Source organism: Esox lucius, chromosome 10, assembly GCF_011004845.1.
Source record: "Esox lucius isolate fEsoLuc1 chromosome 10, fEsoLuc1.pri, whole genome shotgun sequence".
NCBI classification, from domain to species: Eukaryota; Metazoa; Chordata; class Actinopteri; order Esociformes; family Esocidae; genus Esox; species Esox lucius.
In genome coordinates this window covers 6,597,038-6,621,502 of record NC_047578.1, presented here as the reverse complement: position 1 = coordinate 6,621,502, position 24,465 = coordinate 6,597,038, and the positions used below count along the sequence as shown (strand labels likewise).

Here is a 24,465-nt window from a genome sequence, read left to right as displayed (position 1 = left end):
CGATTTGCATAAAGAGATTTTAAAACAAGGACATAGTGGGCATGTACAAAGAACCAATGGGCGTAATCTCACGTTTTTTCGCTTACGCATGAACGTAAACAGAACTTGCATGGACTGAATACTATAATATTGATTACTATTACGTTTGGGAAATTTATTCGGTATTGTCATACATGTTTTAACACAAATCTATTATTAAGTGTGGATGGATGCAGACGAGACAAAGGTGCATAGGTATGAATTAACTGCAATAACCTATTACAATAACGCCAAACCATAATTTACGGACTTTGCGTGGCTCTAAATGGGCCCAAGTAAAATATTTAATTCTCAAAACGTCTATTTTTACGTGTGTTAGTCCTACAATGGACTGACCATACTGGGGGGGGGGGGGGCGGGGGAGAAGCGGATGTGGTCTTTGTTTAATCACAGAAAATATAACGGTGAGAATCCGATGGTGTGAGGATGGTGGACTTGTTGCTGCCTTTTGGGGTTGAAGCGGAGATGGTGGATGGAGAGAAATTAAGCCTTAGTAGTTGTCGGCTAGACATCTAATGTAAGCAGTATTGCTGAGGTATGAGTATCTAGGCTGGGAACGGAAAGATTATGTTTTGTGTGGACAGGACAAGGGGGAAACTAAAACAAAAACTAGTCAAAGACGCCGGGTGTGAGTTTCCTGGTGTAATATACACGTAAAACAAAACAGTGGGAAATCTCACAAAATACTTCCTGCTTGACAGTAAAACACAACACGATCACACGGTCGATCACGGCCAGCCGGCAGACGCCTGGATGACAGGGTTACACTCACACTAGAATCTCACACAGTTTCGGCGTTAATGTCCTTAATGCATTAACTAAACGAAATTGTCATTGTTCTCCGCTTTGAACTAAAACAATGGCCCATTTGTACTAGATCAACGGATCAATCCTAAAAATCAATTCTACCTGTCCCCTAATCCTAACAGTTACCCCCTAACTCTAACCTCAATAGCCTAAACTTTATGCTTCAAATGAACCTGTCCCTAATGCCTAATCCCAAACCGAACCTGTAGATCCTAAACTTAAAAGTCACCCCGAAGCTTTATACCTAATTGTAAATTTGTCCACTAAATCTAACCCGTGAGCCAAAAATCTTGAATCTTGGACACACGAACGTAAACACTTACTGTGAGGATAGGAATACTGTATTCAGAGGCCACAGTGCTCCAGGGGAGTCCTCGTTTGTTCCTTTCTGTCTAGTGAACCATTATCTCCTGTGTCTGTGTCTCCTGTCACTTTCACACTCGGCTGAACAATGAAGTTTTCTTTGAGGACAAATGAGCCAAACAGGACACTCATTTTATCTTCCTCTGTCTGTCTCTGCAATGACAGTAAAGTTCATAAATCACTGGAAGATGCGTATGCAGACAGAACTTTGGAGCCAGATTATAAGCACTTCAAGGTCACCTCACACCAGTTCTGTCACATTGGTGGAGACCGGACAGATTACCTTTCTGTTGCTAAGCACACCAATTTGTTTGTAATGTTTGATCTTGACAAGGTTTTTAGGAGTGTTGTTACAGTATGTCGTTTGGAGATGTTTTCCTGTGTGTTTTGTTTAAAATTGCACCAGTGAGGCTGAACTGTATGTGTTCACCCAGCACGGATGAGGAGTGATACATTTGTGTCATGTTCCAGGCCAGTACAGTAGCCCGTCCTTCTACATCTCTAAAGAAATGGCCAAACCCTGACTGTCTTTAGTGTAAAAAATTTGCATTTTGAATAATATACAGTACTGTGGATCTCCTGAGATGTATTTAGCTTGGAAACACATTTCAGGCATGTGAGCAACTTGAGATTAGATATTATTTTGATTTGCAGCCAAATTCCAAATAGTATCTCCCTTTGTGACCCACATAGAGTCACCATTTTATAAGTTGCCTGGTATAAAGTATTTGAAATGAATGTATGCGACCTCATTGTGTTAGAAGTGGGGGGAGAAAGATTGCTTGTGTCCCAAATGGCACCCCATTCCCCGGACTATGTTTAACAAGCCCTGCATACTAAGTCCTAGGGAATAGGTTGCCGTTTGGGATGGACATAAGAGCAAACAATGAGACCACAAAGAGAAGAAACATTTAAACCGGCTGGAATGCAGAAGATTATCAAGTGTGTACGTGTTTGTGTGCGTGTGCACACACAGACCTACTGCAGCTTTGTAAATCAACGTTATCAAACAATTTGACTCCCTCTACATTAAAACTCTGCCGGTTTCATTTGAAGTGTTTGATTCTGACTCATTCTCCTCAGGGGGATTAAAAACATTCAGAACAGATTGTTAATGACCCTTTAAGTTAATTACTCATTAAGGAAATGCTGCCTAATTGGAGAAGAGTGTAATCAGCATGATCATTAAGAAGTTTCCTTCATAGCCAGCTGTGCAGAAGGTCATTGTCTGAAGCAGCAAGATTGAAAAACCTCATGAAAAATACCTTTGTTATATATATATATATATATATATATATATTTACTGATTGTACGCTACTCTTTATAAAGTTGTATAGTTGAGTCTTTGAAATTGGTTTATAATTGAATGCATTTGCTGCTTGAGGTTAAACCCCCAAGCCAAGTCCCTTGAGGAACCTTTCAACTTAATTCAATTTCACAGCCTTTCAGATTTGATAACGTTTTCAGTGAATGTCACACAACCCAGATCACAGCCGGTGTCCAGACCGATCCTTCTTCAGAGGTCCGCGTTGTGTTTCCCCTGAAGAAGAGAAAGGCCGGACAGGGCTGACCGAGGGCCTGGCGTGATGTCGGCCTGCAGCCGGTCGCAGAGTCTGCACCGCGGATTCACCGTGCCTTTCCGACGTGAACGCTCCGCCGGTTTCGGCTCCGCCGGTCGCTGGGGCTGGTCGAGCTGGTTTTACGAGTCTTGTTAAGGACCACCGTAATGATGTAGTGAAGTCAGTATGAAGGCAATGGAGAACCTGAATTAAATATGGCAGGTGCCCAAGACGCACGTTATTGATTAACAGCCAGTGTGTGTGTGTGTGTGTGTGTGTGTGGTTGTTATCCTCTACACACACAGTAAGACCTGCTGTGAAGGTCAGCAAAAGTGTATGTGGAAGGATTCAACATGATTCTTCTAAATCTGGTAGAATTACCTCCCCATCAATACATCAGGCTTTGCTTGAATAACTCCCTGGGTTCCCCCCGCATTCGCACTCTTTACAACGTTAGAACAACATTGGACAAAACTGCCACCTCATCAGTATCCGAAAAAGAGGGCAGTCAACTGACAGCAGCTGATTTCTCTCTGAAAGTGCTTACCATTAGATAGCGCTACAGCACATGTGGTGGGAAAGTCTGAGACAGGCAGTTTCAGGTTCCTCTCCTATTCCTCCGTCTAGCATGGCTGGGGTCACTTCCTGTTAATGTCATTTTACTCAGTTCAATCAGTGAATAGAAATTCTGATTATAAAAACACATGCTTAATCAATTCCTGGTTTGAGTGGAAACAGATACAATTTTCAGGCACTGATTCAAGGCAAACAAAGTTGGATTGTGAATGTAATCTTGGTTCCCTAAGGGAGAGGATGACTTGCAACATCTAGGGGAGACACAGCAGCCGGGGAAGAGGAACGGGGATACTCAGACTGTGGGTGTGAACACCGCTAAAGTCAAAACTGTAGGAGCCAAAGCTGAACACTGCTAAAGTCAACACTGTAGGTGATAGGTCTGAACACTGCTGAAGTCAAGACAGTAGGAGCCAGTTCTGAACACTGCTGAAGTCAAGACAGTAGGAGCCAGTTCTGAACACTGCTGAAGTCAAGACAGTAGGAGCCAGTTCTGAACACTGCTGAAGTCAAGACAGTAGGAGCCAGTTCTGAACACTGCCGATGTTCAAACTGAGCCTTGTTTGCATCCTGTGGGAAAAAGCATGACCAGCGCAACACAGACTGAATGACATGACAGATGGTTTTGAGTCTGGTGCTCATTTATGAATGGAATATACACAACCTTTACAGCGTTGCACTATGGAATGTTGTGTAAAATTAAGTGTATGCCAAGGTACGTTTTCCCAGAATACAGTTTAAAAGCTCACTGAAATGGGTCAAATGCAACCATGTGACAGTAAGCGTCTCTCTCGACACTACACAATGGGAAGGCTAATGCTGCCCTCTTGCTGACAAAAGGTTCAAAAAGCCACTGAATGTGACCTACAGACATTTCTCCATAAATGTGTTTTCCTTTTGGATATCACATTTTCTGACTCGGGTAGGTAAAGGGATAAAGAATCAGACTCAAAATACATATATCAAAAGGTTAGTGGTTACAAGTGCAGTTTTGATTTCACTGGTGGTCAACCCTTACATGTAGGGCCACTGTGTATGTTTACATAAGTAAATCCCCCCCAAAAAGTAACTTTAAGGGGGAGGTTATTTGAAGAGAACACACAGAGAGCCACAAAGAAGTCGGCCCTGAGAGCTTTCATCAAAAAAAGCAGGTCACTGCCATGAAATAAACAGATGTACCCATTTGTCCATTAAATCAAGTGGAGAAGACCTAAACAAAGCTAGCTAGCTGTGGGCACGCACAAGTAAGGCAAGTGTTTTGGGGATGATTCAGCATCTGACCCATTCTGACTGTTGACATCATGGTTTGAGAATAGTTTTTATTTTATTCAAAAGCTGTATTTTGTGGATGGTACAGAGTGCAGAGTGCTAAGTACCGTTTTCTGTGAAAATTATGATGGAAAAAGGAACATTTAGCATTTGACACCAGCATGAAAAACTGTTCCTTTACATTCATTTTAGTCAGAACACAAAACCCTGTGTTATTCTTGATGGCACAGTCTCAAAGCCCTGTGTCAGTCTTCATAGCACAGACCTAAAGCCCTGTCAGTCTTCATAGCACAGACCTAAAGCCCTGCCAGTCTTCATAGCACAGACCTAAAGCCCTGCCAGTCTTCATAGCACAGACCTAAAGCCCTGCCAGTCTTCATAGCATAGACCTAAAGCCCTGCCAGTCTTCATAGCACAGACCTAAAGCCCTGCCAGTCTTCATAGCACAGACCTAAAGCCCTGCCAGTCTTCATAGCACAGACCTAAAGCCCTGCCAGTCTTCATAGCACAGACCTAAAGCCCTGTCAGTCTTCATAGCACAGACCTAAAGCCCTGCCAGTCTTCATAGCACAGACCTAAAGCCCTGCCAGTCTTCATAGCACAGACCTAAAGCCCTGTCAGTCTTCATAGCACAGACCTAAAGCCCTGCCAGTCTTCATAGCACAGACCTAAAGCCCTGTCAGTCTTCATAGCACAGACCTAAAGCCCTGCCAGTCTTCATAGCACAGACCTAAAGCCCTGTCATTCTTCACAGCACAGACCTAAAGCCCTGTCAGTCTTCATAGCACAGTCTTCATGCATTTTCCAGGGTTCAATGTCTTGGCCTCAGCTATGTTAGCCCCCCCCCCCCCCCCCTATACAGACATCTCAGCTATGTGCCCTACCTCCCACGGACAGCCCTGTTAGCCCTGCCCCCCCCCCCCTATGAAGACATCTCCATCTGGTGCGGAGTGCAGGGGGTGAGACTCAGCGTGGCCACGCTGTTAGCGATAGCCACGGCTGTCCCTGACCCCTTGGAGCTCCGCTGTCCGCTGGCGACATCCGCGCAGCTGGTCCGGTCCACCTCCGTGCCTCCCCTCGCCCGGCAGGCCCGGCGCATGGCAGAGCGGAAGCTGTCGGTCACGAAGCAGTAGACCACAGGGTCCAGGCAACTGTTGAGGCTGCTGAGGGTCACTGTGGCGTGGTATGCCACCACTTGCTGTGTCCTGCCGCCGCCCATCCGGAAGTAAGCCAGGGCCTGGCGCACGTGGAAGGGCGTGAAGCACACGGCAAAGACCACCAGGACAGCCACCAAGAGCCTGACGGCTCGAGTACGGCGGCCCCGGCTCTGAGGCATCAGCCTGGGGTCGGCCAGGGCCCACGCCACCCTGAGGGTGAACGTCACGATGACCACGAGGGGCAGCAGGAACTCCAGGAAGGTCAGGGCGAAGAGGGCGGTGAGGCGGCAGCACGACGTGGCCTGTATCTCCAGCTCGGTGGTCTGGAAGGAGTAGGTGACCACCACGGCGAAGAGCCAGATCCCGGCGCTCACTCCCTTGGCGAGCCCGGGGCTCCTCCAGCTCCGGCGGGCCCCCGCACCGGCCCACACTACGGCGATGTAGCGGTCCACGCAGATGCTGGTGAGGAAGAGGATGCTGCAGTACATGTTGACGAAGTAGCTGAAGGTGTGGACGTAGGAGCAGGCCAGACAACCCCCGTCACTGTGGTAAAGGGCAATGCGGGCCGGGAGCGAAAGCGCCACCAGCAGGTCAGCCACGGCCAGGTTGATGGTGTAGACAACTGGGGCGGAGGAGGTCCGGGAGCGCAGGCAGAAGACGTAGAGGGCCAGACTGTTCAGGACAACACCCACCACGAACATCAGGGTGTTGACCACCATCAGGGTGACCCACAGGCCGTAGAAGTCCCGGTACAGACCCATGGGGTTGGATGTGCCGTTCACGTCATCAGGCGTCACATTGACTGAAGGCAATGCCGTGGGAACCTCCATTGCCTGGAGACTCGGACAGGCCTCTTCTGAAAAACAGTGACACATTCCTGTCATTAGTGTGACAGACTCAATTGGCCACAAGTAATATCCTTCCGGAGAAATGTGATTGGTAGAAGGAGAGAAATCCCTCAGACCTCATGATCTGACTGCACCATTGATGTGGCGCTCAACGTTAAACCATTGACGTTATGCTCATTTGTCTGCACAGCTACATTTCTGACAGGATGACGGCCCAAGGGCCTGTGAAGAAATGACCGGAGAGATTGCCTCACTTAGATACACACAGAAAGAATGTCAGAGTTTCTTTATCTTGGCCCTACATGAACGGTCAGTGGTGACTTTGTAAATCTGGACAGGAACAGTGGATTAGTGGTGGTGAGTGAGCGTGCGTGGTGATGAACAGAGACTGGTGGTCATCACACACTGAATGTACCGATGCGGCACTTGGATGGAAACTGTTCAACACTAGTCTTAGATTAGCTGTTGGTTTAAATTCTATATCCAACCTCAAACTGTATATAATAATAATGGAGGTATTGTTAACAGTGTACAAAGGTTGAAGAACCATTGCAGTAGTCAGACAACTAACATTTGTTATTTTCCTGACAACCTACTGTGTTGTGTGACATTAGTGAGGTGCTATTTGGAAAGGCAGCCTTTTAATTGCATTTGCCCAAAAAACACATCTCTGTGCTCTATGAAGTGATGAATATCATAGTTACGAAAACATCACCTCGACGTGCAACTACAACACAAGACATAATGGCCTGTTTCCGTCCTAATGTCAACAATCCTTTGAAACGTCCTGTCAGGTTCTAAATCACTGCATCCGTTGTGTTGGAGTTATGACAGACCATTCAAATGAGGTGTCCCTACTCTGTACTAAAGAGTTCATAAAGAAGTGTCCTAGGCAGTTTATGATTTGTAGTACCAAACACAAATGTCTTCACATGCATCAACTCCAAAAGAGATGTGTGCCCCTCTATGTGGCCTGGGAACTATTTGACAAAAAATGGCTATTCAAAGCCTTTCTATAAATGGAACGAGTGGGTAGCCAATCTGTTTTGTGAGAGAGTATTTGATTACTCAAGGCGCACTCTCTGTCGGCAGTCTTCTGTATGTTTCTACAACTTCAAGACTGAGCGTTCTCACCGATATCAGAAAAAGATAAATTTGAGTCAGAAGTGCAGTAAAGGATTTCTCTTGCTACATTCCAATAATATTTCCAACATGTCTCTACATCTCCACAACATATTCATGAGCCTTATTTAAGCTGTATACAGTAATATAGTATAACATAATCAACGTCAGTCAACAGAAAACTCCTTTTAGCTTACCTGTCAAGAATTGAAGCACGGGATAACCTGTCAGGTGTGATTGAAGGCTGATCTTCTGTGTAGACAGTTATGTTGACCAGTCTTTTGACTTCTGTGGCATCTGACCCCTCTGACTCTCAGAATCAATGAGGAGGCTCTTCCTTGGTGCTCAAAGAACTTCACGCATCATTGTGTTAGGTCTCTACAATGGATCTTCTCACTCAACGCCATGTCCAAATAACAGTACATAATTAAACATCCATTCCCTGTAAACCAACCATGTCCCTTTGAAGGCTTGAGCAATCTCTGATTTTGAAATCAGAATATATCCACCACTGTGAATCTCCATCTGAATCAATCCATTCCTGAATCTTTCTCCAGATCCCTGATTCTGTCAGGGTGCATAACCATGTCTCCCAGTGAGTTTCTCACAAGCTCTGCTCAGTCTCCCAGACACCCTCTGCCTGTGTACTCCAGACTTGGGCCACTCTTCCTCCCAGCAGCATATTATCAATGCAGTCTAGGATACCAATGATCTCTTCTTCTGGGTTGGGACTCTAAAGGAAGAATTTTCCCAAGTTTGTTTCAGCTGTGACGTCAGAGCCCCAAGGATTTGCGGCTCTGCATATGGATGAAAATGTGACCAGGGGGAAGAAAGAGTGTTTGTGCAAAGAGAAAAAAAATTGTGGAATACGATATGGAGCTGATTTAGTTTGCAATATGAAAAGCATACAAGAATGAAGTGGATAGATACTAAAACAAAACACAAATATTTTGTTTATTTTATAATGGGTCTCAAGAGGTGCCATTATGGTCTAAAGACTACAAAGGCCCTGACAACTGGCAAATGAAAGCAATTCTTTGGCTCACCATATCTAGTTGTTTAAGTGATGTTTCTAATGGAGGTTTAGACTCAACAAGACTGTGTCTTGTTTTATCATAACACTTCAGAAAGTTGTTGATGAAGGCTAAATGGAGTGACGATGCAGATCAGATGGAGTGATAATGTAGACTGGACAGAGTGATAATGTAGACTGGAGAGTGATAATGTAGACTGGATGGAATAATACTGCAGATTAGATGGAGTGATAATGTAGACTGGACAGAGTGATAATGTAGACTGGATGGAGTAATAATATAGATCAGATGAAGTGATGCAGGATGGAATGCGTAAGTATACTTTGGACTACATTTACATTACAGTGGGATAAATAATGATAAATGATTGCTATGTGAAAAAAATATACCACAGCTCTGACCTACATATTATATGGAACAAAATTGTATTTTTTTATACAAATACAATTGCTTGGAAAGAGAACATTGGGAAGGACCATTCCTCCACGAGGAACAGTAAAGAATCCTTCCGTATCCTTGATATCGTTCATCCGTTTTCAGTTTAAACACGGGACTTGAGTGGGGTGTTTCAGACTTGCAAAATGTTCACCAGTCCTGACACCCCAAACACGGAGTCAGTACATAAATAAATTAATCCAGCGGTATTCTTATGAGAGACCAATCTCATTCCTGAAATTATTTAGACTTGACTGAACAAATGGTACGAAAAATTTTGGCAACAAAAAACATGTTGAGTGAGTATTAATTTGTAAAAACGTGTTGGGTTTTGATTTAATTTATATAATAGTTTTTTGTAAATCAATCTCAACAAAATCGCAAGAAATGTGAAAGATATTGAAGGGTTTGTAAATACTGACTACATCTGCTACAACAAGAACCAGTGGAGAAAAACAGCCCAGGTTATTTTCCTGACCAAACCTACACTCACCGGGAGTAGCTTATTTCCATGTCAACTAACAAATGCTAATCATAATGGCACAGAAATACTAAATCTGTGTTTTAGACTGAGGCAAAATAAAATGTTTTAAGTTGTTTAAGTTGTTTTTTTTCAGCAATTGTTTTAGTATAAATTCATAGAAATTACCTTTATTTGTTGTTCAATATTTTTATTATATGTTTTATTAAGTCAATTTAGCTTATTTTTCTCAAAGATGTCGATTCTGTTGAAATTCCACTGTGGGTGTCCATTTTATCAAGTGGACGGAAGGAATGTCCTAATTTCAGTTACTTTGCATAATGCCTATCTAGAGCAAGAGATATTTCATCTTGACCATACATTTACCAGCCATAAAACTGGATATACCACTACACACAATATATTTTGTGTATATATTTTGTGCAATTTCGTACTCCTCACCTCCTCTCTCCTTCACTCTTTTTCAAAGTCCATTGGATGAGAAAGCCAGAAGAGCCCTCCCATGTGAACTGAGATCATCCTACTGCCAGCCCCGGTAAAATCCAGTAAATCCAGGGACTTGACTGATAGCCACAACTCTCCACTGACAGATCTAGTTCAGGGAAATTCAACGGCCCTGATAGATCACCTCTCTGAAGAGTGGTTGAGGTAAAAGCCCAGTTGTTCACTAATCAATTTGCTGTCGGGTCCTGTTGGTTTCTGAATAGAATGCATCCGTTTTTTTTACTCATCCAGACAAATACCCCAAAATAAGTCTCTCTAAGGACCAATGAAATAATTATTTCATAGATTTTTTTCCTTCACTGTGCAACATAATCCACAGGGAGATTTCGCATGCATGTTCGCCCCCAAATAACTTAGCAACAAATAGACCATCTCTCGGTCTCTCTCCCTCCCTCTCTGTCTGTCTGTCTACCTGCCTGTCTGTCTAATAATATTTTACTATCTCTCTCCCCACCCTCTAATCAGCTTCTACGTTCGTTGTTGGTCAGTGGGATGGGGTTAGTGGTCGTGATTGATCCAATGACATTAACATGCTCCACCACTCTGACTGTAACGGGGCACATAAAGTGTGTTTGAGACTTCGGGGTGGTCTGATGTCAGGCTGGGTTTCTATTCTCTTAAATCTGCTCATGTAGTGGCCTCTCTAAAACCACAGTTCACCCCGCTTTCACCGACACACACATTCCCTGCCCCTTTCTTTTCACCTAATAGTGATTTTTTATGAGGTGAGAGTTAGTGTTGGGAGACAATTAGTTACATTCATATCGGGGGAATCAAGGCAAAACCCTTTTAAGGCCACAAAACCTTACAGAATATTTTCTTGACATTGAAAATTCACCTTGTAAAAAATGAGAAAACTATATATAAATAAACATGAAGATAATAGTGAATGCCATGTATTTTAAATAAACGGGGGCCTATATAATGCAGACAATGCATAACAGCATTGTCTCCAGTCGTGATACTGTACTTTCAGAGCCACGTGATGAACCGGCTCTATCCAGAAAGGGTCCATGGCTAACAGCAAGCCTAAACATGTGTCACAGTGACAAAGCACAGAACGGCAGCTGTATTTCAACTCTCTGTCCCCAAAGTGGCTTGGAAACTGTGTATATTAGGATTTAAAGTATAGCAGAACCTGAAGAAAGCCTAAAAGTACGGTAGGTGTTCTTTCGGCTGTTTGAGTCTAGAGAATACAGTGTTTCTCAAACTCGGCCCTGGGCCTTGCAAATTTAGGATTTTGCACAAAATATCTGATTCACATAATCAAATCAGCATCAAGACTTTGGCTTTGTTGTGCTAAGACAAAAAATGTAATGGGGAGGACCAAGGAATGAGCTTGGGATCCCTAGACTAGACCCTTATAACTTACAGTAGGTCTTATAACATACTTTCCAGTGGCATACATACATATATTAATATTACTTAAACTGTACCTTTCAGTGATGTACCTACTAACATTATTAAAAAAACACAACAGTAACATGTTGGCATGTAGTCACACTCCTTTGCCATAGTCAGTCATGTCTTTAACTATAATCGGTGAACATTGTGAGTATTTAGAAAATGAAAATCATCCACAAATAATGGTTATTTTACTTTATCAAATGAATCACCAGGCTGCAATGTTTGGTTGGGAAATGTGTCATTATGAGATAACTGTTTTGATACATAATCTCCTCAGTAAACTTCCCTAAACCTGAACTCCAGTGGCAAAACAGACTATGTAAATATAAACAAGACTGAAGATCTGTCATGAAACTTGAAACTGCTTAACTGAGATAACCTACAGCATTTGATCCTGTGCCTTAGACAAATCTTGAAATCGCAGGGGTTTATCTAATTTGGCCATAGCTGCTTGTAATTTTGAAAGAGAGAGGATGAGACTCTTAGTTTTTTTTCTGATCTCATCTCTTGATGTAATTCAAAATCCTTTCTTGCCAAAACGTTCCTTGGCATTATACACATACCTTTGTTAACCATAGCTGTTAACTTTCTAGCCTGCACTTAGAAGAAATTGTCTGGGTTTGTCTTTTAAGTAAAATAAGCTAATATTGAACAACATACATTTTTGTTAAAAAAAAAACCTCTTCATCCTAAAGAAATGACCTCTATGAATGGTAGGACACAGGAAGTGACACATGCCTTCCTCAAAACAGCATCTGTGCAAAATACACACAGTGAAACATTGCAAGGGGGAAGGCTCCCACTGCACTGAGAGGGTATAAATAAGGCTTTTTAAAGGGGATTTTCTCTGTATTCCAATTTCACCAGTTAATATACTAATAACAACTGTTAGAAATTATAAATTTGTGTCATTAAAGTAAAATACCTCAACAAAATATAGCAAATTAGAATTTCACTCTAGAATCTGGAAACATAGACCTCTTTATTTGTCTGTTCATAAAATACTGGAGGTTCCAGTAATCATAGCGAATGTAGATAGCGAGAAGTACTGCCACACCAGAGTTTAAGTCTTTTACCAAGACAAAAATGTTGTACATTTGTCAAGACGTGTACATGTAAGAAAATCACTGAAAGACATCCAATGGCTGTCAGTTAAGGACAACTGCAACTGCACAGAAGTTGACTTTTAGGGTGACCGGTCTAAAACGTAGGCTTTGCTAAATGAAAGAAAACGTGGGAAGTGTAAGTCAACTTTCCACCATTTTTATAAAACCTTGCTAGTCCTTGAATACCTGTTCTGAGGTAATAAAGTCTGTTGTTTAGCACACAAATCCCATTCCCACGCTCCTTCTGGACAGTTATGCGTGAAACAAATCTAACTGACCTAGAAATCTATTAAACATGATACAAACCACCCAGGGATTCCTGAAGGGTGGAGTGCCCCTTTAAGTAGACTCATCAACATCAACAACAGAGGGACCACCAACCAGCAAGCCTTAAAGAAGATGTTTGGAGACTTTCCTAGAATGCTTTTCAACATGACAGAGAGCCACTGTACTCTGATAAATCAGCAGAAAGTATAATGTCACAGACTAAAAGCACATAAGCAATGATAAGAATCATATCGGCTGTATATAAAATCAATCATTAGAAAGAAGGTACAAAATACGTTTTTTATTGAGGACATGTTCAGCCTTGCCAGACAGTTATTCACAACTAATTCTTTATTTCTTGGCACGCCAGGAGTTGTTTTGCAAGTAAGAGCAGTTGTTTTGGAGAGAAAATCCATGAATAATGTAATAAAACTGGTCATAATTATTCAGGGCCAGTTAAACAAACAGATAGTGTCATTCAGAATAAGAGCGCCATATAAGCTCATGGCGAGCCCTTACCAAATCTCCAGCTAAGGCAACACTTCAGCACAGCCCAAAAACCAGAACATGCGGACCAAGGCCCAATGTCAAAATATAATATTATCTGTTTGAGCAGGGTGATGGCACTAAGGTTACGACAAACACAGTAAAACTTGCACTCACTCTCACGCTCCCACACACACACACACACAAAAACACACACACACATTTAAACACACACATACACACACACTAAAAAAAAGGAAGGTGTACCTTACTACAGGTTATGCTAAAAGTTCGATTTATCAAGCATGACCGACAGTCTGCGATTCACTGAAATTGAAAACTGACAGGTCAATGATACTAGTGGTTACTCCTCAGATTTTAATAATCGAGGATCAGGTTGTTGTTCTAAACGAAAAAGGAATTGCAGCAGCAAATGCAGGTCAAAATGAGATGGGGAATGAGAAAATTTGTTGGCCGAAAATCTTTTGGTACATCTAGGGGTTGAGAGTGCCCTGGCACCACTTTTTGTACAGTTTAGAATTAGCCTTTTCCCCTCACAAAAGCGCTAATTATTTCTACCTCATCCATGCTTCCTTTATATTTTAGCAGAAGATTTGGACAGGAGTCACATACTGCTTTAGAATTACGGTCCTATTATATCTTCTAACACGAGTGTGTAGTCCAGTCGCAATAATGACGATTTACCTAGGAAAAGGTTATGTTTGTTTCTCAAAGACTTCACCATAAATGTGACATACAATCACAGATTTCAATGGGATTTTATTTAGCCATTTAGCTGCCATCTTCACTTAGCTAGCTACTGTAGTACTAAAGGCATTATTTTTGTGAGCATCTGTATAAGCCCCTCCCAAGCAATGCATTTGACTGGGTTAATGTGTTTTGAGGACATATTGTTTTGCCATATTGTTTTAGGTAGTAATTATTTTATATAGTAAATACTTTATTTTTTTTTTTATCCATAATGACTAACCTTGTGTACCACGTTTCATGGCTTTAGGTAAAATAGTTTTCCATGCGTCTGACTACTTTGAAGGCACTTTCAATCATACTTGTGTAGGCTGCTTTCTGTCCAGGTAGCTGCATCTACGGATGTCATTTTTGACTTAGTGTCTGGACATCAAGATTAAAGAGGCTAGTCTAATTTGACCGATTGGAACCCCTGCGTAATGGTCTGGCACAAACAAACTGCATGGAAACACAATACCGCAATAACACATTTCAAGGGCTTGAGGTGTCTCAACAATGTGGAATATACCTTGCTTTAAACTTTATTAAAGCTTAGTACATTTTAAAATATACAGTTAACACATGGAGGCCTCTATGAACCATAGAAGTTAGGTCAACAAGTCCATACATGTTACCCAGACATTAAATATTGCAAGGCACACTGAGAGGAGTAAGATTTTTTTTTCAACTGGAGGCCTGTCTCAAATGGCATCCTATTTCCTACATAGCACCCAACTTTTGACTCTATGGGCCCTGATCAAAAGCAGTGCACTTTAAAGGGGAGTAGTCCAGAGTAGGAGGCCTTTTAGGACCAGCCCTGGGGATATTTCCTCAACTCTTCTCACTCTCTGTCTGGGGAAACGTTAAGCAGAGTCCTATCGACAGTGACTTATTAGATATTGTACGCTTCAACTACATCAATCTCACTCGCTGGACACCTTGTAAAACCAACATCCTGGTGGTTAATCATGGAGAATGAGAGGAGCGCAGGGCTTCCCCCCATATCTCTGCAGTTATTGATGAAAGGAGCACAGATGTGTTTGGGTTTAGTTCGCTGGAAAAGAGAAAGAAAGTTCATGCTCTTGCTCATTCATATGATGGGGAGACAGTAGAGGGGGTAGAAGTGGGGAAAGGAGGACAGTGAAAGGTGACAGTGAAAGCCGACAGGATGGACTTCATATTGTTCTATTACACAGGTTTGAACATTTTCATTATGTAACAGAGTTCCTGAGTTAAGCAACATTTTTACCTTGACTCGTTTACAGTATGAGACACTCATCCAGAGTAACATACATAAGGCATCCGGGGTTTCCCCAAGGACACAGTAATAGCCTAACTTATCGGCATCTAGCCCAACCGTTGGGCTGTATGCTAAAGGTGGCTATATACAGCTCTCTACATCATCGATTTATTAAAACCATTAGGCTGCTGTCAGTTTTAAAAGGGGGTTCTAGAATAAAGCAAGATTTAACATATATAAGTGCCTCAAATTATTTCTCAACAACAATACAATGGCTGAACACCAATCACCAATCTCCCCCACCTATTTAAAAACAGCAAAAGGTGATAGAAGTAATAAACACCAGGCTAATGTCTAATGCTGTTAATCCATTTGGATTGTTGTTAATTCACATGTGTTAAAGGCCCAACCATTAAAAGCATCAGGGAAACTTGCTAATAAGAAAAAAAATATTCCAATCTGTTTGCACTTCATGTAAGGCTGCTAGGGCCCAGCACCTGTGGATAACCAGGATTTGACTTACTTTGTTTGCCAGTAATATAAGAACCTCTACTGGGCAAACAGATGTCCTGCCAAAAGTACAGTGAGCTAGGATGTTAATATTTGTTTTAACCCTTAACAGTATAATTATGTCACTGAGTTAGCTGATGCGCCCGTTCAAGGGTGCCCAATCTTTAGCTTAAGCTGTACCTTCCAATATGTGCTGTAGGTTCAGTACTCAGTCTATACTGATATGTTGTCAATGGAATTATGCAGTTATATTCATACACAGGGGAATTCGTTTTTCCCAAAGAAGTGTCATAATATATAACAACATTCCAGTATTGTTTAGTATGAGCCTGTTGAGATGTATGATGTTTCAAATGTTTTAATCCACTGTCATTACTTTAAATCAGCAAATTTTATTACTAAAGCAAAACATGGCAAGCTAGGAATCCACTGCTGTGGCTCATGGCTAGAATGGGGGACCGATTGCCCTCTTTTGGACCAAAAGACAACTACAAGAGCAACGACTAAGACAGCTATTTTACCAAATGTTGAAGGAGGACATTTGGAGGATATCAATTAATCAAATGTATTTTATAATGCCTTTTCTACATCAGTAGTTGTCACAAAGTACTTTTACAGATACCCAGCCTGAAACCCAAAAAAGCAAGCAACAACAGAGCTGATGCACTGTGGCCAGGAAAAAACTCCCTTGTAGGGTCGAAATCTAGGAAGAAACCGAGAGAGGAACCAGACTCTGAGCAACGGCCAGGCTTCCTTTGGCTGTGGGAAGACTGTAAGAGTAGATGACCATTTGGGCCACGTCAATGTGTTTGCATGTTCAGATGACAAGCAGGTCAATAAATGCATGTGGCCTGTGTCCAGAGTCTTTAGACTAATACTTTATCCAAGTCAGCTGCATAACCAGGTGGACAAGGACAGGGACAACCAGGTGGGCTGTGGGCAGTGGCAGCAGGACTCATCAGGAAGCAACTTCATCTGCAACACATCCAGGAGGATTTCAGACAAAGACAGCCACCAGCCATTCAGGCCAGGCATTCCCAAAGTGCGGTCCAAGGTCATTTTGAGCCAGAACAAAGGAACATCTTGAAGGAGTGTTTAATAGTAACCTCACAGGCTAGAGGTAAATAACTTGACTCAACAGTAAAGGTAGCATAGAACATAAGAAAGAGCAAACAACCTGATGTAGCGGCTGCCCATGTCGCCTATAGGTAAAAGCTAAAGGCGACATATAGCTAAAACTGTATGGCCATCAGCCTATTTGGGGGAGTGTTTTAGATACGTCTGATTTTAAGATAAATAGCCACATCTGAGTTTGTCATTGTTAAAGAGACCTCCAATAACGCTGTGTTGTAGTCATATTTACGAGTTTGTCGTCGTTAAAGATACCTCCCAACACATTGTGTTGTAGTTATATTTAGGAGTCTATTGTTAAAAGAAGCTCCTAGCACATGTTTGTGCTATAGTGTCTTAGAAACTTATGGTATAATTAGAAGACTTTTTTACTAATTGGGAGGATGTTGAATCATGTTGGTATGTAACAATGTTTCGTAACTTTATTACTTGATTGGAATACATTTTATTACTTTGGAATATATACAGCATTCCTCATTCATAGTCATACTCGATGCTTGTATGGCTACTGATAGTTACACACACATAGTTGAAGTGACCAGACTTGACATCCCTGAGTTCTGGGTCCCTGAATGGTCTCAGTGGTCCCAGGGACACGTCATTGCGGGCATCCCTGAATTCTGGGTCTCTGGGTAGGCACAGGAACATATGCCATCGTAGGCATCTCTGAGTTCTGGGTTTCTGACCAGTCTGGGTGGACCCAGAAACACGTCATTAAGTTGTTAGGCTCATTACAAAAGGAGTAGCTAACCTTTACTAAGGACTTCCTATACTATAACATTTATTTACTAACAAAAAGATTATAGATGTATACTTATTTATCACTAAGGTTACATTCCCTTGCACTAATTGTTCATCTGTCGCCTGGTAACTGTCTAAGCGGTAAACCTTTCAGACCAGTCTCTCATTCCCCTCACTACACCATCAGGTCAAACACAAACTACATACAAAACACACAAATCATAAGGTCAAACATAAAATCAAGTACTATAGTACTACCTACCTGGTTGTGAGTTTTGCCTGGCCACTGATCAAGCCCCCTAAATGTGAATGGTCGGTAAATCAAGCAATCACAGTATTGCAAGGTGTTTTTTGGCTTTACAACACATTACTTGCTGTCATCAGCCATTCTGGAATAAAAAACTCTGCGTCTCCCTCTTCTGGTTTAGATATGTTCAGGAAACATTATAATTTTTTGTTTTAGTTTTGTAGCCCCCATCAACAAGGTAATGAAGACTTTATAGGCCAATATGTATTTCATATGCATTGAGTTGCATTGTGGCCAATGGGGTGGGCGCAGTAAAACATCAGCAACAATTGCAAATACAGAGTGCCCCTTGATTTCTTTGCATATAATTACTCTATCCACCTTCCTTGACATTTCCTACAATACATTCACCGCGGCGTATAGAACAGTTTTTTTTTTATAGGCCAATATGTATTTCATATCCATTGAGTTGCATTGTGGCCAATGGTATGGGCGGATTAAAACACCAGCAACAATTGCAAATACAGAGTGCCCCTTGATTTCTTTGCATATAATTACTCTATCCACCTTCCTTGACATTTCCTACAATACATTCACTGCAGCGTATAGAACAGTTTTTTTTATAGGCCAATATGTATTTCATATCCATTGAGTTGCATTGTGGCCAATGGGGTGGGCGCAGTAAAACACCAGCAACAATTGCAAATACAGAGTGCCCCTTGTTTATTTGCATATAATCAGACATGGCCTAATAACACACATAACATGGCCAAATCACAGTTGCTCAGTTGCACAACCTTCTTGAATGTTGCATAAAGGGATGTAGCACAAAATTCTTGGCCCTGTACGTAGGCAGTCTCTGAGGGACCCTCCCCTCTTTTTTCAAGATTCAAACTCTACAATTTAGGGCCCTATATCCTTAATACCCCTTTCCCCCCCAGTCTAATGCCACTGGTTGCATATACAAGTTGATTTTATTGTTGAAAGGTCAGAGCCATTTACAGTAAAATCTACTCAGGGTTTGCCAAATTGACAAAATGTAATGTTGATGGTACGCCACAGGTATCTGAACCTATAGCCTAGTTGGTAATATTGATTAAAGTTGGGACAGAAATCGACAGTTATTTAACTTCTGAATTTTGGGACAGAGCTAGACAGTTTTTGGTGGAAACCTGTTTTTCAAAATTAGTAATACTTTGACAAAATAAACAATTTTGAAATTAAACAATGTTGCCAGCAGGCCAGAAGTTGTTGTTGACATTGATCAATATAAAAATGTATTCAAATAAATAAAAATATTTATTTGAATGAAGGGTGATAGAAGTATTTATTGGAAATCAAGAAAATAATGCTGATGGTAGGGCAGATGTCCCGGAGCTTCTTAACACTAGATTCATTATGCACTTTTAAGATGATCCCTTAAAAGAATACCGAGAATCAACTGACTTGATAATAACGAGTGTAACGTTTTTTTTTTATTACTCGCGTAAAAGAAAACAATCGCTGTTGTTCATGATCGTCAGCAAAAAAACATGAGGTAGGACTACTGACGATCAGAGGCTGAATCTTAATTTAATTTAAATCTAAATTCCCTGGAGTGTAATCAAGGCATGAATAAGCTGTTTGTATAATGTTATAGAGTAAGTTATCCTAAATTCTTACTACTTACTAATATCTTATTTTCTTTAAAATTGGTTTATGGATAACTCACGACTCGGAATTTATTGAAATAAAGGTTTTATGGTGTAATATTGTAATTTATCGATTTAATATAGCCTAGCTGTAAATTACCGAAATATGCCTGATTAGACTATGAAAGTAAATTCGTAAATGTTATTATGCCTAGTTAGTTGCATTCAATCGGTGAACATTTTGCATAATCTAAACCATGCTGAAGTTTTTTTTTGTTATTGTAGACTTGGCCTGTGATGGAAGATGTATTTTTCATGTTCATTTCCGTTCTCGCAGTTTTTCATGTGCCATACATCATTTCGTGAGAGTGACAGGATTGCCTCAAAGAGATTGTGCCCTTCAAAATCCATTAATCTAAGATGACAGACGCCCTGTTGCTTCTGCTGTGCTGGAGCTATGTTTTGGAAGGCAAGTATGACACCCTGACAATTTGCTGAGAATTTCATTAAATTACTTAGACGAAGTAAGCCTTTATCAAAAATAAAGCATGTTATCAGTAAACTTTTAGTATAGCATTACAACTACACAGTACATTTCTAGCAGGTTATATCTTTTTTATGTAACCTGGCAATTATATTGTTGAATTTAAGTTATAAGAAAGCAATATAAATATATTTAACATGTAAGTTACAAAGAAGGCTTATAAATTCCCATTTTAAATATTTTAGACATATAATAATAATCCCCCCATCCCCCCAGTAAACTAATAGCGATGAAGTGAATGTTCTTGTGATTCCAACTTGCCTTCCTTCTTTTTGTAGCATCAATAATCAGCCAGAGACCTGAAGTAGTGATGGTGAAGGCCGAAGGTACAGTTACATTGGAATGTAATGTGAAAGAGTTTATAACATACTGCCACCTAGTGACTTGGATGAAAGTAGACCCCAGGACACAAACAGTAACAACGAGAACAATGTTGAAAGACCCAAGGAGAAATGAAGTTGGAGTATGTTCTGTTATCCTCACCAATGCAAAAGTGAGCGACTCCGGCATGTACTACTGTTCAGCAGTTCTATCTGAGATGATCCACATTGGCAATGGTTCTAGAGTTGTTATTTTGACAGGTAATTTCATATGTCGAATTTTATTGTATTTTTGCAAGGTTGAATGAAAATTGAAAAAGCTAAAATGTATGTTGATTTCTTTAACACTATTTTGGTTACTATAGGATTTCATATGTTTTATTTCATGGTTTGGATGTCTTCATTTGGAAATTAGTAACAATAATGAAATACCCTTGAATGAGTGGATGTGTCCTAACCTTTGTCTGGTACTGTATATATAATTTTATAGAAGACAATACACAAAACTAATTGTTAAACCTAATAAACTGACTATGTAATACTGGGAGCATAACCAAGTTCATATATTTATAACAGAATATTATGACAATTTTGTGTTTAGAGAAAGAGACACCAGGGAACATCACCGAATCCACCACCATCAAAATCTTCTCATCACCAGAAAGTGATGGCTCCTCAGTCCCTCTCCTGTGTCTGGTGTCAGGATTGGTCCCGTCTCAGGTCCGTGTGTTCTGGCTCATAAATGGGAGAGAGGAGAGTGGACGAATTGAGTCGCCGTGTGATTCAGCAAAAGAGTTCATTAGGAACCAGATTCTGGTCCAGGCAGAGGAGTGGGACAGAGGAGCAGAGTGCACATGTGTGGTGGAGTTTGGTGGGCAGAATATCACCAAAACTGTGGAAAAGCTAGGTAATGTAAAAATATGCTTTTACAGGACAATGTTCCACATTATCTTCTCCCAATTGCACACTTGCTTGACTCTTTTGCTACTAAAAAGTCAACTTTGAAATGTCAATGAGGTACAGATTATTTATGTAAGTTTTAGAACTTACAATTTGTATTGAAATTTAAGCAGTTCAAGTCTAATGAATAACCTGAAATGGTACAAAGGTAAGCAATAAACTGCCAGAGGTAACAAAAACATACCTCCTGGTTATGTCAGAACTACATCAGAAAAAAAGAACAAGACAGTAGCTTTCAAATCATGGAATGGCCTGCATAGTCTCCAGACTTAATCCTCAGCTGGTTTGGGATGAACTGGGCAGAAGGACGAAAGCAAAGCATCTTACAAGTGCAACACATATGTGGGAATGACTGCAACAGTGTTGGGAAGAACTTTCTGAACATAATTTGATTTCTATTGTAAAACATCACATACAAGTTTGGCTGTTATGTCTCACTTTGATGAGTCAAAGATTTTTATTACATTTTGTTAAATAAACTCCAATTGTTTATTTATTCTAGGCTTTCATAGTACATTAAGACATTGAACTGTGAATTTCAATAACAAATGGAAAACTGTAGGTGTTGTAAAACCATTGACCGGTAGTGAACTGTACTTTTTAACAGTACCTTTTTTCTAATATCACTTTTCTCTATGTGTGGTTTATCATATCCTCAGACTTTGGCATCCTGTGTTACATCACAGTGTGGATGTACAGACTCCTGGGAATAACTGCCTGGCTCCTGCTGTTGATCCTGTCTGTCCTTGTGGCATCATGCATTTGCAAACACAGATGTATGTAGAAATATTATTACATTGGTCCAGTATGACTGCAATACATTAATCTAATGCCAGTATGGTAGAATGGTAGTAAAACAAATTTACTGATGTACTGCATGTTTTAATAGTTCAGTTACACAACAGAATTATTCCCACATTTTGAAATGAATTGCCTTGTACTTTACAATTAGTTTGCACTCTTCAATTCAATATATATATGTTTTAAAACTTCAATTTCAGGTTTTCAGATGAACAAATTACAAGAGAGGACCAAGACATAATTAATCAAGAGATAATGCATGATAGGTAGGGTTTGTTTCTTGATGGTTAGTAATTTAAGTGGCAGTGGCCTGTGACAATTAGACATTGTGTGTTTTATGTTTTTTATGTGTTGCTTAACATCAATTATAACAATCTATATTTGAAGTTTTCTTAGTAGAACTGGCATATATATTACCTCACTGTACACGTATTGTAAAAGCTTCCTCGTGCTCTTTGGGTCAGATATCCTTTTTTATTTCATTCTAACGATTAATTAATTAGTAATTGTAATGCCACTGAATTCCTTTGGGAAACATATTTTCAGACTTTGTGCAACAATGTACTTTTTAAAGTTGCAACTCTATATTTTTAATCTTTATGTTCATGTCATGTTGTTAATGCCTTGTGGCTTATTTGCTTGAAATCCTGATGATACGTGTGCTCTATTAACTTCTCCAAAGAGATACGTAGTTGCAATAACGACCCTCAAATAAAAGAGTCAAATATTTGCTGTAAGCACATTGACTACCTGACATGTCCAGCAACAAAGTATTAAATGCTTATATGCATCTCACGTGAGTGTCTGTTTTCATCCTACTAACAGGAAAATTACAAGACTTACTTATAGTTTTGTGAATTAGAAGACAAGGTCAGGAAAATAAAGTTCAAAGAGTATGAAGTGCCATCTGTTGCCTACTGTATGTAAATGTTTGCGTTGGTAACATATTGTCAGTGTAACCTTCTACTTCCTGCCTCATTGACTATGCAGAGCCATTTTATGTTTCTGAAAGAGAAGTTAAAAACATCCAGGACAATTTCAGTGGAATACTACGACACTCATATGAAAAAGCATGAGGATAACTATACATGTACAATTTGTTACTTTTATTCTTGCGATGGGACCTGCAAGCTGAATTTTCCAAAATGGGGTTTGTGTTCTCTTCATTATTGTCAGAATAATGGATAGGAAGTGACACCTATGAAGTTGGAAAGGTTTAGCAACAGTGTTGTCCGGCCCTCTTTATCGTGTGGTTTGAAGAAGTGACACTGACTGTGATGGGGTTCAAGGTAACGCTCATAGGGTGACTTCTGAAGAATACATAAACTCATGAGGTTAAAAAAGTCCCCATGTAACTACAGTAGTGTGAAGTTTTGGGTCTTGGTGAATAATTTCAGTTAATTTGTCACTTCTGTCAATCACATTTCCATCATATTTAAAAAGTTTAAAACATTAACTGCAGTTGTCAACTCATCATTTTTGCTTGTATTTATATTTGAGTAAAATCTTACATATTGCCCCTTCAACTCTACTCTTTAAAAGGTCAGCTTCTCTGAGGTTGCTAACCACAATGGTAGAATTAATGGTTTGCATTCCTTTTGTTAGTACTGACATAGCTTCAGAACCTTAACTAGGTCATAGACAAGACCACCATAGAACAGGGTGGAGAGCATTTATAACTGCGGTTAAACACAAAGGCTAGGGTAAGCAAAGAATACAAACCACGTTTGATTCAATCCTTGCTCATTAAATGAAACCCAACTATTCTTCCAGCCTGTTAATTAAATGCTCTTAATTATTTAGAAGGAGCAATTTCTGAAATGTACAGTTTCTGTGCTGTATTCATCTTTAATTTAATGAATTCAAAAATGTTCAGGAATCTGTGAGATTGGGGCTGATATCTAACGTCCTGTTACACCTCCACTTGGTTGAGACGGTACAAAGAACGGCATTATCAACGAACACCATTATCAACACAGGGTCTGAGTGTGAAGTCTTCAAGAAAATGGGCCTCCTGTCCATCAACGCAAATCTCACTGACTAAATTGCTCTGTGAGAGTCAGGGGCAGGTACTGTAAAATGAAATATCATCGGTCACATGCTTCGTTACCAAGAGGTGTCAGCTATTGTAGGTCA

General features: G+C 40.5%; 1 protein-coding gene and 1 gene segment (V, D, J or C); one reads left to right on the top strand and one right to left on the bottom strand.

Annotated features, from left to right (window-relative positions):
* Positions 1-105: 105 nt before the first annotated feature.
* LOC109616193 lies at positions 106-23,731 on the top strand. The segment is given in 7 exon segments: positions 106-226; positions 10,157-10,335; positions 20,042-20,173; positions 20,527-20,829; positions 21,170-21,475; positions 22,188-22,304; positions 22,530-23,731. Coding segments are annotated over 5 exon segments (816 nt in total).
* Positions 5,530-8,456, bottom strand: LOC105012509 (G-protein coupled receptor 20). Its single transcript, XM_010873407.5, has 2 exons — positions 7,935-8,456; positions 5,530-6,623 (listed from the first exon to the last, which is right to left on the bottom strand). Exon 2 carries the CDS (start codon positions 6,595-6,597, stop codon positions 5,533-5,535), a length of 1,065 nt encoding a protein of 354 aa, XP_010871709.3. The 5' UTR covers positions 6,598-6,623; positions 7,935-8,456; the 3' UTR covers positions 5,530-5,532.
* Positions 23,732-24,465: the final 734 nt, after the last annotated feature.